The sequence below is a fragment of the Streptopelia decaocto genome, assembly GCF_964273445.1.
Source record: "Streptopelia decaocto genome assembly, chromosome: 24".
NCBI lineage: Eukaryota > Metazoa > Chordata > Aves > Columbiformes > Columbidae > Streptopelia > Streptopelia decaocto.
This window is the reverse complement of record NC_138679.1, coordinates 4196174-4212347: the sequence shown is the minus strand read 5'-3', so window position 1 is coordinate 4212347 and position 16174 is coordinate 4196174. Positions and strand designations below refer to the sequence as shown.

The 16174-nt window shown below is 57.7% G+C and overlaps 2 protein-coding genes across 6 annotated transcripts in view; both read left to right on the top strand.

Moving 5' to 3' along the window:
* The first annotated feature begins 1210 nt into the window (after positions 1–1210).
* LOC309449684 (killer cell lectin-like receptor subfamily B member 1B allele C) overlaps positions 1211–16174 on the top strand; it is a 16844-nt gene continuing 1880 nt past the window's right edge. The window contains exons 1-7 of one of the 5 annotated variants that reach the window (XM_082071982.1): positions 2213–2228; positions 3234–3831; positions 4718–4813; positions 6179–6307; positions 6508–6662; positions 6870–6985; positions 7066–7321. In XM_082071982.1, coding sequence (XP_081928108.1) covers positions 3549–3831; positions 4718–4813; positions 6179–6307; positions 6508–6662; positions 6870–6985; positions 7066–7192 — 906 coding nt within the window. In that variant the 5' untranslated portion in view covers positions 2213–2228; positions 3234–3548 and the 3' untranslated portion in view covers positions 7193–7321. Of the gene's footprint in view, positions 1325–2126; positions 2229–3233; positions 3832–4717; positions 4814–6178; positions 6308–6507; positions 6663–6869; positions 6986–7065; positions 7322–9811; positions 10047–10283; positions 10368–10595; positions 10775–11014; positions 11505–12308; positions 12411–13886; positions 14106–14912; positions 15009–16174 lie in introns of those variants that run through there. The other 4 variants (XM_082071983.1, XR_014185984.1, XM_082071980.1 and 1 more) reach the window with 4 other exon arrangements.
* The window catches only part of LOC309449691 (uncharacterized protein), a 21878-nt gene continuing 15196 nt past the window's right edge, over positions 9493–16174 (top strand). The window contains exon 1 of the mRNA XM_082072005.1: positions 9493–9523. The gene's annotated coding sequence lies outside the window, so the exon portion shown is untranslated. The remainder of the gene's footprint in view (positions 9524–16174) is intronic.

Below are 16174 nucleotides of genomic sequence, written 5' to 3'. Positions count from 1 at the left end.
GGGGTCCCTCCTGCCTTCCCTGGGCAGCTGGGGTGGGGGTGGCGGGGACACAGGGGCTGTGCCTGCTCTGGGACAGCAGCGTCCTCACTGCCGGTGGCTTTTCCTCCTCCAGGCGGGCGGTGCGTGCCCCGTGCAGTGTGGGTCCTGGTTCTGGTTCTGCTGGGTTTGCTGGTGGCTGTTGCTGCGCTGTCAGGTGAGGGAGCAGCGGCTGCCTCCGTCCGTCCCTGGGTGCAGAGCCGTGTGTGCCGCCGGCAGCCCAGCCGGGCTGTTCCCCTGGGGTGTCTGCTCCCTGGGGTCCCTGGCAGCAAAGGGGGGATCCCCGCGGGGGGAGCCCGGGGCTGCCTCCTTCCCTGCCCCCCGGAGCCGTGTGCCCTGGTCCCTGGGGAGCGGAATCCTCTGAGCTTCTCCCTTCCCTCTGCAGCAGGAAGAGCTGGAGCGAGAGCGGCTGCGGCGCTGGGCTGTCCTGACGACTGGGTTGGGTACCGCAATGTCTGCTACTACCTGTCGAGCCTGGAGCAGGAGGGGAGTGGGGCCAGGAACGATGCTCTTCGCTCGGGGCCTCGCTGGCTGTGCTGGAGAGGGAGTGGGAAACGGTGAGTGAGGGGCGGCTGTGGGTGTGTGGGGTGCACGGGGTGTGGGTTGGGCGCAGAGCTGCAGCAGAGCAGGACCAACCCGGCCAGCCGGGCTGGGGAGCTCCTGCAGAAGCTCTGGAGCTTGGCGGAGCAGCCGTTGGGTGGGAGCTGCTGCCGTCCCAGGGCCTGGCGTGGGGCTGGGACAGGGACTCGCTGGGGCGGCAGCAGCTCCTGACTCTGGGCTTCTCTCTTTCCTGCCCAGGAGTTTCTCTCACGCCTCAGGGGCAACATTGATTACTGGCTTGGGCTGCGGAGACGGGACGGGCGGCTGCAGTGGGTGAGCGGCAGCGGCTTCAACCACACGTGAGTCCCGTTGCGAGCCAGGGCCGTGGGGAGACCGTCCTGCAGTGGGACGTGGCTGTGGGGACTGTCCCGTGCAGGCAGCCCTTGTCCCCTCCTGCTGCCTGAGGGGACAGCCGCTCCCCAGGGTGCCAGCGCTGTCTGTGCTTCTTGTCGCAGGTACCTGGTGTACGACCAAGGCGAGTGTGCGTTTTTGAATGGCCGTGGAGTTGTGAGTTCAAGCTGCTCACAGCTCCGACCGTATCTCTGCAGCAAGCCCCAAGCTATCATGTGAAAGAGAGGATGGAGAAAGGACCTTCTCCATGCTGGGACCTCCAAAGCTTCACCTCTTCCAGCAGCACAGCGTGACCTGGGGATGTTCTTCCCTCAGCTGCAGCTCTGGATTTCTCCAGGTCTCAGTAACAACTCGCTGCCCGGTCTCAAGGAGAGGGACCTGCAGGAGGGGCAGACCCCGGGGATGGTGATATCTGACTGTGTGGATTGGGAGCCTGGGTTGCACATGGAACTGGTTTCTTTCTCCTGGGCCCACTGCAGCACTCATCTTGCTTTTCTCACAATTCCCTGAATCTGCTTTTGCCCTGTGGTGATGGAGCTCGAGGTGCTGCTGCCAGATGAGATGGGCGCAGGGAGCTCGGCCCATCTCCCCAACCCTGTGCTGGGACGTGAAGTGACCTCGTGTGGCACCTGTTACTGATACAGACCCTGTTGCTGTTTTTTTGCTATTTTTTGTAATTAAAACATGGTAAATAATCAGGTGTGTCCCTTCTGTTCCTCAAAGTGCTTGTTGAAAGCCACTGTTCTCCCCATCAGCCCTTGTGTTCCTGCGTACGGGGGCTTGTGTGCCGCCCCCCCAGAAGCTGCTGCCGCAGGAGCCCCAGCAGCAGCTGAAAGCAGCCGTGGGCGTTGGGGACAAACCCACCTGCTGGTGGGTGAACAGCCCTCCCCGCGTCCCCTGGAGCGGTGGCTGTGCGGGACGGCCCTTCCCAGTGCTCCCAGTCCGTCCATCCTTGGGCTTTCCAGTCGGGGCAGATTCCAGCAGGGCTGGGGATGCTGTTGGGACAGTCTCAGCCCTTTTTTCTTCCTTAGCTGGGAAAACCCTATTTGTGGAGGCTTCTGCCATGGGCAGAGGTTCCTCTCTCTTATTTTTCTTCCCCATGACATTTGTTTGTTTTGTTTTTATTTCCCTTCCCGTAGCACTCACATCTCTTCACTTCCTCACGACCTTTGCCCCATTCAGGCTGAGAGTCCAGCTCAAAGAGAGAGAATCCCGCACATCAGAGCCGGGTTCAGGCTGCGGTGGGTGAAAAGTGGGAGGCGTACGATCACATCCCCCTTTTTGAGGCGCCTTTTCCCCCGGGTCAGGGTTGCTCTGGCTTTTTGGGGCTGCAGCAGCTCAATATGACCTTGATGGACGTGGCAGCTGTGACGAGCTGCCCTTCTCATCGCACCTTTTGATGCTGTGAACCGCAGCCCCCCCTTTTTCATAAGGGACACGGCACAGTCAGCTCAGGCTGTCAGCTCTGCAGCATCTCTGGGAGCTCGGCTTTTGTTGCGTTGCCTCTGTGCAGTCAGATTAGATGCAGAAAAGCCTTTAAAACCTGCAGACCTTTAAACTAAAGTGTGTGTTGCTGGTCGAGAAGCCGCAACCCTTCCTGTGTTTGATGTTTCTCAAATAAAATTTCCTAAGATATCTCCGCAGAGTTTTCTCTACCTGCTCTGGTCGCAATCGAGCCCCTTCCGTGTGCTCACATTGCCCAGGCTGGAAACCACTTTCCCCTAAAAAGGGATAAATACCTAATTTGGGGCTGTTTCAACAGGTCCTGACAGTTTGTTTTTTCCTCTCATTGGGGTTGAAAAATCCTCGCATGGGATTTCTTCCTCGGTGCAGAAAAAGATGAGCGAATCTTCCAAAGAAACCAGTAAATGTGTCATTTCCCACCTTTATATTTTCTATAAGTTTGGGGCTGTGTTTTCATTTCTGACCTTCCCCGCCCTTCAGTTGCTCCAGTCCCGGTTCCCAAAGGGAGCAGCTGAGTGTCTCTTGGAAATGCCTTGAAAACAAGGAACGAAGAGAAACAGCTTGATTTCTTGAGCTTTTGGGGCCATTTTCCATCTTTCCCCTCCAAGGGCTCATTTCTAACCCCTTGTTTCCAGCGGCGATGCTGGGATAGGTTTGGGTGGGCAGAAGCAGTGACCGAGGCAAGAAAACACCTTTCGAGCAGCTGAAGGGAGGAGATAAGGGTGGAATGGATCTGGTTTTACTCCATTTCATAAAAATCCCAATTCTTGCAATCCTGGTAGGAACATTCTGGGAGATCGCGGATCATTCTCGCCACGACACCTTATTTCTCGTGCAAAATGACCCATTTGGACAGAGCGGAGCAATGTCTGGAACGGCCCATTTGCCCAACTGTGGATCTTGGGATCTTGTTTGCGCCTTTTTTCAATTATTCAAGGTGTCTTGTTTGGTACCTTAGAAGAATATGGCTCAACTTTGAATAGAAAAGGCTTAACGATGTCAGGAGCTGCTTCCGTTGATGAGACAAACACATTTTACCTGGCTTAATTCAGCACAAAGGGCGTGAAGTTTCGTTTTCGGGCTGACCAGCGCATCGCATGCGCTTTCTTGCAACCTCGCTGCGCTTGCCGAGCGCTCAGAGGCTCTTACTTCTCCCCGCGGAGCTCTGGCCTGGAGAGGAACTTGTGGAGATGAACCAGAGGAGCGAAAAACCGCAGAAAAGCCGGTTTTCTCCGGGCTGGATGGGCCCCGTTGGAGCCAGAGGCACCGCTGGTGATCCTCCCGCCTCTCCCGCTATGGCCGAGGAAATTGTCTATGCTGACCTGAATATCAGGTCTGGAAGGGGTAGCAGGAAAGTGCATTCGCTTCCTCAACCTGGCAGTAAGTGCATTGAGGGGTTTTTTGGGGGGATATTTACTTTCTGGCTGTGGTTGTGCTGGGAGGCTCCTGCCCCCCAAGCGGGAAGGGAAGGGCCCGTGGCTGTGGTGAGTGATAGAGGATCCCGTCTGCTCCTTGTGATTCCTTCAGTAGTTTTCTCTTGAAACGGTTTTAGGGTTTATTTGAAATGGGGTCAGTGTTGCCCGAGTCCTACCAGGACCTTTGAAATGCTGCTTTTGTGCCCGCGGCCACCACGTTGTCCCCTTACACCTCCCTCCCCCTTCCTCCTGCGCCTGCTCTGCCTGCAGCGAAGGTTTAACTCCTGCTCTTTCCCCTCTGGAAGAGATCTCTGCGTGCTGACGGCATCTTCAGGCAGCTTCCCACAATGTCTTTTCTTTGCAAGAATTCCATGATTTGCACCAAACACCCCCCTTTTGAGCTCAAAGGACTCTGCCAGACCCACCACCTGATGTTAAGGTGGAGTCGGATGTTCCTCCTTTGCTGTTTGATTCCGAAGCAGATGCCGAACCTTTGCTGGTCCAGGTGAGCTCTGGCTTTGGCCAGAAGCATCATCCTGCCCTCCCATCTTGGTCCACCTCTACCCTTGGCTTCTAGTGACTTTACAACATCCAGGAAATTCCCAATTCTTGCATATCTGGGTAGAACCAACACAACTTCATCACGCGCATCTTTTCCCCAGTGCCAGCAGGGTCGGGAGGAGGGTGGCAATGGCAAAACATGGACAACCGACCAAAGCTGTAGAACAACCAGCAGCAGCACCACAGAGGGATTTTGGGGAGAAAAGAGCCCGAATCTGCGGTGCAGGTCTGGCTGGCTGGATGCGGGGCTGGGACAGGGCTTTTCTGCCAACAACTCCTTTCCCTTGCAGCATCGAGCTGTCCCCGGTGGCACCGAGCGGCTCTCTGCGCCGGCTGGACCGGGAACCTTGTCCTCGGGGTGGCCCTGGTGGCGATGGGATGCTCGTGTGAGTAGATCTGCTTGTTGGCTCAGGGACAACCAAAGGACAATCCGGAGAGGGGACCATCCGAAGAGAGGGTCCCTGCTCCGGGGGTGCTGGCTCAGGTGCTTGTGTAGGAGGCAAATCTGCTTTTTATGAGCTGTGGCTTTTATCAGAATTTCATAGAGCTGGTGGGTGGAGGAGACTTGGCTATTTTGGTTGGCCAGCGAGACGAAAACCACTGGAAACTTCTCAGCTGTGGCAGGGTGAGGATTTGACACCCTGGGGCCGAGCTCAGGGTCACACGCAGCCCTGTTGGAATGAGTTTTGTGCCGGGTGTGAAGTTGCTGGTGGCACCTGTTGCTGCCCTGACCCACGGCGCCCCCGAAGCACAGCAAGCAGCTGGAACGGAGTCTCAAATGTCTGGTGGATCTTGGTGAGGAGATCCTTCTCCAAAGGGGAAGGGGATCCAATGGATCTTGTGCTGGGAAGGGTCTCGGGTGTGGATTTGAACTTTGGGGATGGATCTGCCAAGCGTTTGGCACACGGGTATGGAGGGAAGAGCAAAGGGATGAGGCTCAGCACCCTTCGTGGCTCCGAGAGCTGCAGAACGCAGGTGATGCTCTGAGGATGCGGGAGCGATTTGGGTACCAGCCCTGAGCCGGTGGCTTTGTAGGGATCTGCTGTCCCTGCTGGGGGGTGGAACTGGGACCAGCAACGACTGGTTGTCTGATGCAACGTCTGACCAGCAACGGCTGATGGTTTGAATTTGTGTCGGCTCAGAACTGGAGAGAAACCCCAAAATGCATCTCCTGGAAGCCTTTTGTGCGCACTGCAGCGTCTGTGATCGCGCTGTGCTGCGAGGGGTAGTCGGAAGGTGGTGCAGAGCCCCTCACCCTTGCGCCAGGCCCCTCTGGGCTGCACAGCTGGGGCTGGCACAGCTGGTTTGTGCACTAGAGGCCATTTCCGCAGCGGTCAGAGGCTCCCGGGCTCTCTGCAGCCGGCCGGGCTGATGGCTCCGTATCTCATGCTCCATCTCGCGCAGGGTGCAGGGGCCACATCCTGTTGGCAGCGCAGAGCAGCAGCGGGTGAAGGCGGTTGCAGGCGCGGGGCTGAGCTCAGAGGTGGGGACCCCGTCCCCAAAACGGGGAGTCTGCTCTGGGCTGGGGCCCCGAGGCTGGTTCCCACCCCCATGAGATGCTCAGATGGAGGCCTGGGCTGAGCTGAGACCACAGGAAGGGTGAGGGGCCTGGAGGGCTCCGAGCACCCACTTTGTGTGAGGATCCAGCCCAGACGCTTCCCTGCAGCCCGCGGGGACCAGTGCACGTAGATCTCGGTGGTATCGTGCCTGGGGAGCCCGTCCCTCTCCCCTGCTCGCTCCGTCCCTTACAGTTCTGCACCAGCAGCCGGAGAACCCAGGAAGCTGCAAAAACGGGAGCGGGAACGCAGGAGATGGCAACAGCACCCTGGAGAAGATCCGCTCAGAGCTGCGGAAAGAGCTTTGCTTGCCAAACCTGCAAGGTAACGCCAACCACAACGCATCTCCACACTGTCTGCTTTCCCCAAACCCTGCAGCACCCCCAAACTGGAGAAGCAAGTGAAGCTCAGGCCATCCCCGTGTTCCTGGGGAGCCAGCAGCACTTAAACACTTGTCCTTCTTTGGATGGGCAGGGGACAAGGTGGCTTCTTGGTGGCTGAAGATGGCACTGCCTGTCTTTCAGAGGCTGGGGGGTGCAAGATCTGCCCCGGGGGCTGGATGGCGAGTGGGACCAAGTGCTTTTGGGTTGCTGACGGGATGCGCTTGTGGAGCGAGAGCCGGGGGGACTGTGCGAGTCGGGGGGCCGAGCTGCTGATGCTGAGGGACGAGGATGAGCTGGTAAAGGGACCGATGGCATCGGGGATGTGGGACGGGTGCCGGGGCTCAGCACCCACCCCTGTGCACAAACCTCTGCGGAGCCTTGGCCGGTGTCAGCGTGGGGGACACTGGTGGGGCTCGGGGCTGCGTGGGGACAGGCTGGAGCCTGTTTTGGGATGGCGATCAGTGACACATCAGTGTCACCACCTGCCCTCTCCCCCGACACAGGATTTCCTAAACCAAATCATTGGGAAACCCAGCAGCTACTTCTGGATCGGCCTCTCCCGCCTCTCTTATGGGAAGGACTGGACTTGGCTGAATGGCTCCCACGTGGACTGGAGACGGTGAGCGCTTGGGGTGCGATGGGTGTCGGGATGGGGGCACCCCAGGGACCCTCGTGCTGTGACACAGGATCTTCCTGCAGCCCCAGGCTCTTGCTGAGCCGTTGGTCTACAGGAAACTGTGGGGTGCTGAAGGGGAACAGCATCATGTCTCAAAGCTGCAGCACGGGATCTCAGTGGATCTGCCAGAAAGAAGCCACCCAGCTCTGAGGGGGCAGGAGGGGCACAAAATGGGCCAACAGCAGGAGAGACACCTGGGAACGGGCCAGGATCAGGCCCTCGGTGGGGACTGCGGTCCTGGCATTGCTCAACAGATCTGCACCAATTAATTATGACGTTCATTTGGCTCCGTGTGGTGTTTCCAAGCAAGTTTGCTCACGGGGAGGGGTGGAAGGAGCATCCTGCTGTACCAGAGAAGCCTCCTCGTGCACACCCGCCCTCGTGCACACCCTCGTGCACACTGTACCCATCCCTTTCTGTCCAGGGGGGAGGATTAAGAAGAAATAAAGCAATCCAAAGGTAAACGCACGGCAGGTGAACTGCTGCGAGGCAGCGCCTGGGCCAGACCCAAGGAGCGCGAACACCCAGAGCCCAGTTTGCTGACCCGCGGAGGGGACAGGGGACATGGACATGGGGGTGGCTGCAAGTCTGAGCCACAGCTGCCACATCGGGGTGACGGGGAGGAGATAAGAGCATCTCCCTATAGAATAAACCTCCAAAAATAGCGCAAACCTCCCAAAACGGTTTCCCCAGCTCAGAGCGAGCGGCGAAGCTCGGCGGGACTGCCCCATGTGCTGTGCGGTCTGAACTGGGTGCCTGGGGGTGGGTGGACTGGGAGCACTGGGAAGGGCTGTTTGCAGCAGCCCTGGTGTCACGCAGCCCCCTCGTTGCTCTCGCGGGGGACACGGGGAGGTTTGTTCACCCTCCAGCCAGCTCGGGTTCGTCCCCAGCAGCCCCACGGCTGCTTTCGGCTGCTTCTGGGGGGATCAGGACTTGGGGGGCCCCCAGAGCCCCATGATGCAGCCTTGGGTGAGGGAACACACCCTGCGGGACACTGGGACATCCCGAGCTCCTCCCGCCTGCAGCGATTCCTCCCACAATCAAAACAGGAGGTTTGTGCCAGAGAGAAGAGAAACCAGCATCTTTATCAGGTACAACCTGTTGCTTTTTCCATGCGAGGCACGGAACCTGACACACCAATGTGATGTTCACAGAGTTCACTTTATTGCCGGACCAGGCCAGCCTTATAGCAAAGCTGCCCTGTCCACACGCCTTACAACAATGTGATGGGTTGTAACTCGTGCTATACGATAACGTGATAGGCTGCATGTACTGTCCACGTTCTCTGCACGCGTGTGTCCGGCGATTGCTCACTCATCGTTACCTTCTCATGGTGCTCCTTTAGTTTCTTTTCTCTCTGGCTTCACCTCTCAGCCAGGCTGGCGACAACCCCAACCCGCCGGGGTGGGGCTCTACCACTAAATCAACTCTTCCTCTCCAGCCTATAAATAGTTGTGTTTGCTGGCTTTGGTTCCAGCAGTGACTATGGCATCTGCTTGCAGTTCGTGTTTCATACTGACTTTGGAAAGGAAACCGAGTGCTTCGCAAGGTTAAGTGGCCTTGGCTGGGGAACCGACCTGCGATCACAGGCTGCTCCCTACTTCCCGCTGCTTTGGTCTCAGCTCAAGGGCTCTAAGTGGCAGTTTCGGGCCACACAGATGTCACCCCCTCAAATCCCATCTTCCTGTGCATCCTGTGACAGCGCTTGGTCACGCTCACAGCACAAACATATCCTCCCCAGCCAAAACGCGGGTGGATCGGCAGCGTCCCGCGCTCGGCACGGGCAGGACCTGTGGGACGTGCACAGTTCTGGATCCAGTGGGCAGATTCCCCAGTGCTCTTAACAAGGACAAGGACAGAGGCTGAGGAATAGCTCCGGCAAATCTTGTTCCCGTGAGTTTCTCAGCCAACACGGCTCACTGAGAGCCTGCGGTTGACTCATTACACAAACCTTTCCCCCAAAAGGCATTTTTTATTAAAATGAGTTATAGGAAATAATTTCTATAGTCTCCTCTTCCTGTTTGCTTGCACAGTGTCTCCTGGTGGTCGTGGGGTGGCCGGGGTCTGGGCACGAAGGCTGCTCGTGAACTTTCTCACCTTTGGCCCAGCGTGCTGCACTGGCCGGGGTTCAGACTGCTGGGTTGTTCAGAACTGGGTTGCAGTCCGTTCTCGTTATCTCGCCCACTCAAGGATGCTCCTGGGTGCAGCAAAACTTACCTTTGCAAAGTAAGGGTTCTTAACGGAGCTAGACGCTTGCTATGTGATTCACTCTGTCAGTGCGGCCTCTGAGAATTCCCTCTGAGGTATTAAAAACAGGTTTCCGCCCAAAATCGCTCCGATTGGCTCTCTCGTCCGCCACTCCTCATTCTCACGTGCTGATTGGCCGGAGCGCTGGGGTTTTCAGCAGCTGGCACCGCCTCCATCTCTTAAGAGCGGGACAGCGGCTGTGACGGGAGCGGCCTGAGGAGCTGCTGGGGCCAGGTAGGGAGCTCCGGTCGGTGGGAAGGGGGACGGTCCCAGCACAGCCTGGGCGGGGGGTGCAGGAGAGGAGGATGGGGGCCAAGGGCTGGGCCCTGTGCTCCCCGAGCCCGCTGCCCGTGTCTCCGTCAGAGCAGGGACAGGGCCGGCTGCCCCTTCCTGACCCTGGTTATCATCACAGGACAGTGGATGGTACTTGAAATCAGCTGTACCAGGTTACAAAAATAAACATCCTGATCTACTGTGTTCTCATCATGTTCTCTGCGCTCTCCCAGTAGGAAGGTAACACCTGGGCCTGGCTGGAAATCATTTGTGACAGTGGAGACAAGACCTTGGGTCGAAGATTCCACTACTTACAAGGAAAGAGGTTCCCCGTCTCGTTTCCCTGTGGGACAAGGGGAGAAGAACAGCTTCTGTGACACAGATGGGAATGTGGACGAGCCCCTGGGTCCCCAGTGCGGATGGGTGTCCCGCCACCCAGAGCTGCCTGGGCAGACAGACAAAGGGACGGGCAGAGGACGTGTGGGTGAGTGCAGGGCCGCCCCTGTGGCCTGTCGGGAGGGGACAGTGTCCTGTGGCAGTGTCACCCCACAAGGGCTGGGGCTGGCAAGTGTGAGGCTTCTTCCAGCTGTCTGGGGGTGAAACAGGCTGGGGGTCCCTCCTGCCTTCCCTGGGCAGCTGGGGTGGGGGTGGCGGGGACACAGGGGCTGTGCCTGCTCTGGGACAGCAGCGTCCTCACTGCCGGTGGCTTTTCCTCCTCCAGGCGGGCGGTGCGTGCCCCATGCAGTGTGGGTCCTGGTTCTGGTTCTGCTCCTGGGTTTGCTGGTGGCTGTTGCTGCGCTGTCAGGTGAGGGAGCAGCGGCTGCCTCCGTCCGTCCCTGGGTGCAGAGCCGTGTGTGCCGCCGGCAGCCCAGCCGGGCTGTTCCCCTGGGGTGTCTGCTCCCTGGGGTCCCTGGCAGCAAAGGGGGGATCCCCGCGGGGGGAGCCCGGGGCTGCCTCCTTCCCTGCCCCCCGGAGCCGTGTGCCCTGGTCCCTGGGGAGCGGAATCCTCTGAGCTTCTCCCTTCCCTCTGCAGCAGGAAGAGCTGGAGCGAGAGCGGCTGCGGTGCTGGGCTGTCCTGACCACTGGGTTGGGTACCGCAATGTCTGCTACTACCTGTCGAGCAGGGAGCAGGAGGGGAGCTGGGAGTGGAGCCAGGAACGGTGCTCCTCGCTCGGGGCCTCGCTGGCTGTGCTGGAGAGGGAGTGGGAAACGGTGAGTGAGGGGCGGCTGTGGGTGTGTGGGGTGCAGGGGGTGTGGGTTGGGCGCAGAGCTGCGGCAGAGCAGGACCAACCCGGCCAGCCGGGCTGGGGAGCTCCTGCAGGAGCTCTGGAGCTTGGCGGAGCAGCCGTTGGGTGGGAGCTGCTGCCGTCCCAGGGCCTGGGTGGGGCTGGGACAGGGACTCGCTGGGGCGGCAGCAGCTCCTGACTCTGGGCTTCTCTCTTTCCTGCCCAGGAGTTTCTCTCACGCCTCAGGGGCAACATTGATTACTGGCTTGGGCTGCGGAGACGGGACGGGCAGCTGCAGTGGGTGAACGGCAGCGGCTTCAACCACACGTGAGTCCCGTTGGGAGCCAGGGCCGTGGGGAGACCGTCCTGCGGTGGGACGTGGCTGTGGGGACTGTCCCGTGCAGGCAGCCCTTGTCCCCTCCTGCTGCCTGAGGGGACAGCCGCTCCCCCAGGGTGCCAGCGCTGTCTGTGCTTCTTGTCGCAGGTACCTGGTGTACGACCAAGTCGAGTGTGCGTTTTTGAATGGCCGTGGAGTTGTGAGTTCAAGCTGCTCACAGCTCCGGCCGTATCTCTGCAGCAAGCCCCAAGCCATCATGTGAAAGAGAGGATGGAGAAAGGACCTTCTCCATGCTGGGACCTCCACAGCTTCACCTCTTCCAGCAGCACAGCGTGACCTGGGGATGTTCTTCCCTCACTGCAGCTCTGGATTTCTCCAGGTCTCAGTAACAACTCGCTGCCCGGTCTCAAGGAGAGGGACCTGCAGGAGGGGCAGACCCCGGGGATGGTGATATCTGGCTGTGTGGATTGGGAGCCTGGGTTGCACATGGAACTGGTTTCTTTCTCCTGGGCCCACTGCAGCACTCATCTTGCTTTTCTGACAATTCCCCTGAATCTGCTTTTGCCCTGTGGTGATGGAGCTCGAGGTGCTGCTGCCAGATGAGATGGGCGCAGGGAGCTCGGCCCATCTCCCCAACCCTGTGCTGGGACGTGAAGTGAGCTCCTGTGGCACCTGTTACTGATCCAGACCCTGTTGCTGGTTTTTTGCTATTTTTTGTAATTAAAACATGGTAAATAATCATGTGTGTCCCTTCTGTTCCTCACAGCGCTTGTTGAAAGCCACTGTTCTCCCCATCAGCCCTTGTGTTCCTGCGTACGGGGGCTTGTGTGCCGCCCCCCCCAGAAGCTGCTGCCGCAGGAGCCCCAGCAGCAGCTGAACGCAGCCGTGGGCGTTGGGGACAAACCCACCTGCTGGTGGGTGAACAGCCCTCCCCGCGTCCCCTGGAGCGGTGGCTGTGCGGGACGGCCCTTCCCAGTGCTCCCAGTCCGTCCATCCTTGGGCTTTCCAGTCGGGGCAGATTCCAGCAGGGCTGGGGATGCTGTTGGGACAGTCTCAGCCCTTTTTTCTTCCTTAGGTGGGAAAACCCTATTTGTGGAGGCTTCTGCCATGGGCAGAGGTTCCTCTCTCTTATTTTTCTTCCCCATGACATTTGTTTGTTTTGTCTTTATTTCCCTTCCCATAGCACTCACATCTCTTCACTTCCTCTCGACCTTTGCCCCATTCAGGCTGAGAGTCCAGCTCAAAGACAGAGAATCCCGCACATCAGAGCCGGGTTCAGGCTGCGGTGGGTGAAAAGTGGGAGGCGTAGGATCACATCCCCCTTTTTGAGGCGCCTTTTCCCCCGGGTCAGGGTTGCTCTGGCTTTTTGGGGCTGCAGCAGCTCAATATGACCTTGATGGACGTGGCAGCTGTGACGAGCTGCCCTTTTCATCGCACCTTTTGATGCTGTGAACCGCAGCCCCCCCTTTTTCATAAGGGACACGGCACAGTCAGCTCAGGCTGTCAGCTCTGCAGCATCTCTGGGAGCTCGGCTTTTGTTGCGTTGCCTCTGTGCAGTCAGATTAGATGCAGAAAAGCCTTTAAAACCTGCAGACCTTTAAACTAAAGTGTGTGTTGCTGGTCGAGAAGCCGCAACCCTTCCTGTGTTTGGTGTTTCTCAAATAAAATTTCCTAATATATCTCCGCAGAGTTTTCTCTACCTGCTCTGGTCACAATCGAGCCCCTTCCGTGTGCTCACATTGCCCAGGCTGGAAACCACTTTCCCCTAAAAAGGGCTAAATACCTAATTTGGGGCTGTTTCTATAGGTCCTGACAGTTTGTTTTTTCCTCTCATTGGGGTTGAAAAATCCTTGCATGGGATTTCTTCCTCGGTGCAGAAAAAGATGAGCGAGTCTTCCAAAGAAACCAGTAAACGTGTCATTTCCCACCTTTATGTTTTCTATAAGTTTGGGGCTGTGTTTTCATTTCTGACCTTCCCCGCCCTTCAGTTGCTCCAGTCCCGGTTCCCAAAGGGAGCAGCTGAGTGTCTCTTGGAAATGTCTTGAAAACAAGGAACTAAGGGAAACAGCTTGATTTCTTGAGCTTTTGGGGCCATTTTCCATCTTTCCCCTCAAAGGGCTCATTTCTAACCCCTTGTTTCCGGAGTCTCCCGGGTTTTTTTGGCAAAGCAGCAAAATGGTGATGTGCTTTAAACCCAGGCTGGAAAACCAGTGAAATTACAGGGAAATTGGTAAAAGCGGTGATGCTGGGATGGGTTTGGGTGGGGAGAAGCAGTGACCAAGGCAATAAAACAACTTTCGAGCAGCCGAAGGGAGGAGATAAGGGTGGCATGGATCTGGTTTTACTCCATTTCATAAAAATCCCGATTCTCGCAGTCTTGGTAGGAACATTCTGGGAGATCGCGGATCATTCTCGCCACGACACCTTATTTCTTGTGTAAAATGACCCATTTGGACAGAGCGGAGCAAAGTCTGGAACGGCCCATTTGCCCAACTGTGGATCTTGGGTTTGTTTGCCCCTTTTTTCAATTGTTCAAGGTGTCTTGTTTGGTACCTTAGAAGAATATGGCTCAACTTTGAATAGAAAAGGCTTAATGTTGTCAGGAGCTGCTTCCGTTGATGAGACAAACACATTTTCCCTGGCTTAATTCAGCACAAACAGCATAAAGTTTCGTTTTCGGGCTGACCAGCGCATCGCATGCGCTTTCTTGCACCCTCGCTGCGCTTGCCGAGCGCTCAGAGGCTCTTACTTCTCCCCGCAGAGCTCTGGCCTGGAGAGGAACTTGTGGAGATGAACCAGAGGAGCGAAAAACCGCAGAAAAGCCGGTTTTCTCAGGGCTGGATGGGCCCCGTTGCAGCCAGAGGCACCGCTGGTGATCCTCCCGCCTCTCCCGCTATGGCCGAGGAAATTGTCTACGCTGACCTGAATATCAGGTCTGGAAGGGGCAGCAGGAAAGTGCATTCGCTTCCTCAACCTGGCAGTAAGTGCACTGAGGGGTTTTTTGGGGGATATTTACTTTCTGGCTGTGGTTGTGCTGGGAGGCTCCTGCCCCCCAAGCGGGAAGGGAAGGGCCCGTGGCTGTGGTGAGTGATGGAGGATCCCGTCTGCTCTTTGGGATTCCTTCAGTAGTTTTCTCTTGAAATGGTTTTAGGGTTTATTTGAAATGGGGTCAGTGTTGCCCAAGTCCTACCAGGACCTTTGAAATGCTGCTTTTGTGCCCGCGGCCACCACGTTGTCCCCTTACACCTCCCTCCCCCTTCCTCCTGCGCCTGCTCTGCCTGCAGCGAAGGTTTAACTCCTGCTCTTTCCCCTCTGGAAGAGATCTCTGCGTGGTGACGGCATCTTCGGGCAGCTTCCCACAATGTCTTTTCTTTGCAAGAATTCCATGATTTGCACCAAACACCCCCCTTTTGAGCTCAAAGGACTCTGCCAGACCCACCACCTGATGTCAAGGTGGAGTCGGATGTTCCTCCTTTGCTGTTTGATTCCGAAGCAGATGACGAACCTTTGCTGGTCCAGGTGAGGTCTGGCTTTGGCCAGAAGCATCATCCTGCCCTCCCATCTTGGTCCACCTCTACCCTTGCCTTCTAGTGACTTTACAACATCCAGGAAATTCCCAGTTCTTGCATATCTGGGTAGAACCAACACAACTTCATCACGCGCATCTTTTCCCCAGCGCCAGCAGGGTCGGAGGAGGGTGGCAATGGCAAAACATGCGGGCAAAATATGCTGGCTGGATGCGGGGCTGGGACAGGGCTTTTCTCCCAACAACTCCTTTCCCTTGCAGCATCGAGCTGTCCCCGGTGGCACCGAGCGGCTCTCTGCGCCGGCTGGACCGGGAACCTCGTCCTTGGGGTGGCCCTGGTGGCGATGGGATGCTCGTGTGAGTAGATCTGCTTGTTGGCACGGGGACAACCAAAGGACGATCCGGAGAGGGGACCATCCGAAGAGAGGGTCCCTGCTCCGGGGGTGCTGGCTCAGGTGCTTGTGTAGGAGGCAAATCTGCTTTTTATGAGCTGTGGCTTTTATCAGAATTTCATAGAGCTGGTGGGTGGAGGAGACTTGGTTATTTTGGTTGGCCAGTGAGACGAAAACCACTGGAAACTTCTCAGCTGTGGCAGGGTGAGGATTTGACACCCTGGGGCCGAGCTCAGGGTCACACGCAGCCCTGTTGGAATGAGTTTTGTGCCGGGTGTGATGTTGCTGGTGGCACCTGTTGCTGCCCTGACCCACGGCGCCCCCGAAGCACAGAAAGCAGCTGGAACGGAGTCTCAGATGTCTGGTGGATCTTGGTGAGGAGATCCTTCTGCAAAGGGGAAGGGGATCCAATGGATCTTGTGCTGGGAAGGGTCTCGGGTGTGGATTTGAACTTTGGGGATGGATCTGCCAAGCATTTGGCACACGGGTATGGAGGGAAGAGCAAAGGGATGAGGCTCAGCACCCTTCGTGGCTCCGAGAGCTGCAGAACGCACGTGATGCTCTGAGGATGCGGGAGCGATTTGGGTACCAGCCCTGAGCCGGTGGCTTTGTAGGGATCTGCTGTCTCTGCTGCGGGGTGGAACTGGGACCAGCAACGACTGGTTGTCTGATGCAACGTCTGACCAGCAACGGCTGATGGTTTGAATTTGTGTGGGCTCAGAACTGGAGAGAAACCCCAAAATGCATCTCCTGGAAGCCTTTTGTGCGCACTGCAGCGTCTGTGATTGCGCTGTGCTGCAAGGGGTAGTTGGAAGGTGGTGCAGAGCCCCTCACCCTTGCGCCAGGCCCCTCTGGGCTGCACAGCTGGGGCTGGCACAGCTGGGTTGTGCACTAGAGGCCATTTCCGCAGCGGTCAGAGGCTCCCGGGCTCTCTGCAGCCGGCCGGGCTGATGGCTCCGTATCTCATGCTCCATCTCGCGCAGGGTGCAGGGGCCACATCCTGTTGGCAGTGCAGAGCAGCAGCGGGTGAAGGCGGTTGCAGGCACGGGGCTGAGCTCAGAGGTGGGGACCCCGTCCCCAAAACGGGGAGTCTGCTCTGGGCTGGGGCCCCGAGGCTGGTTCCCACCCCCA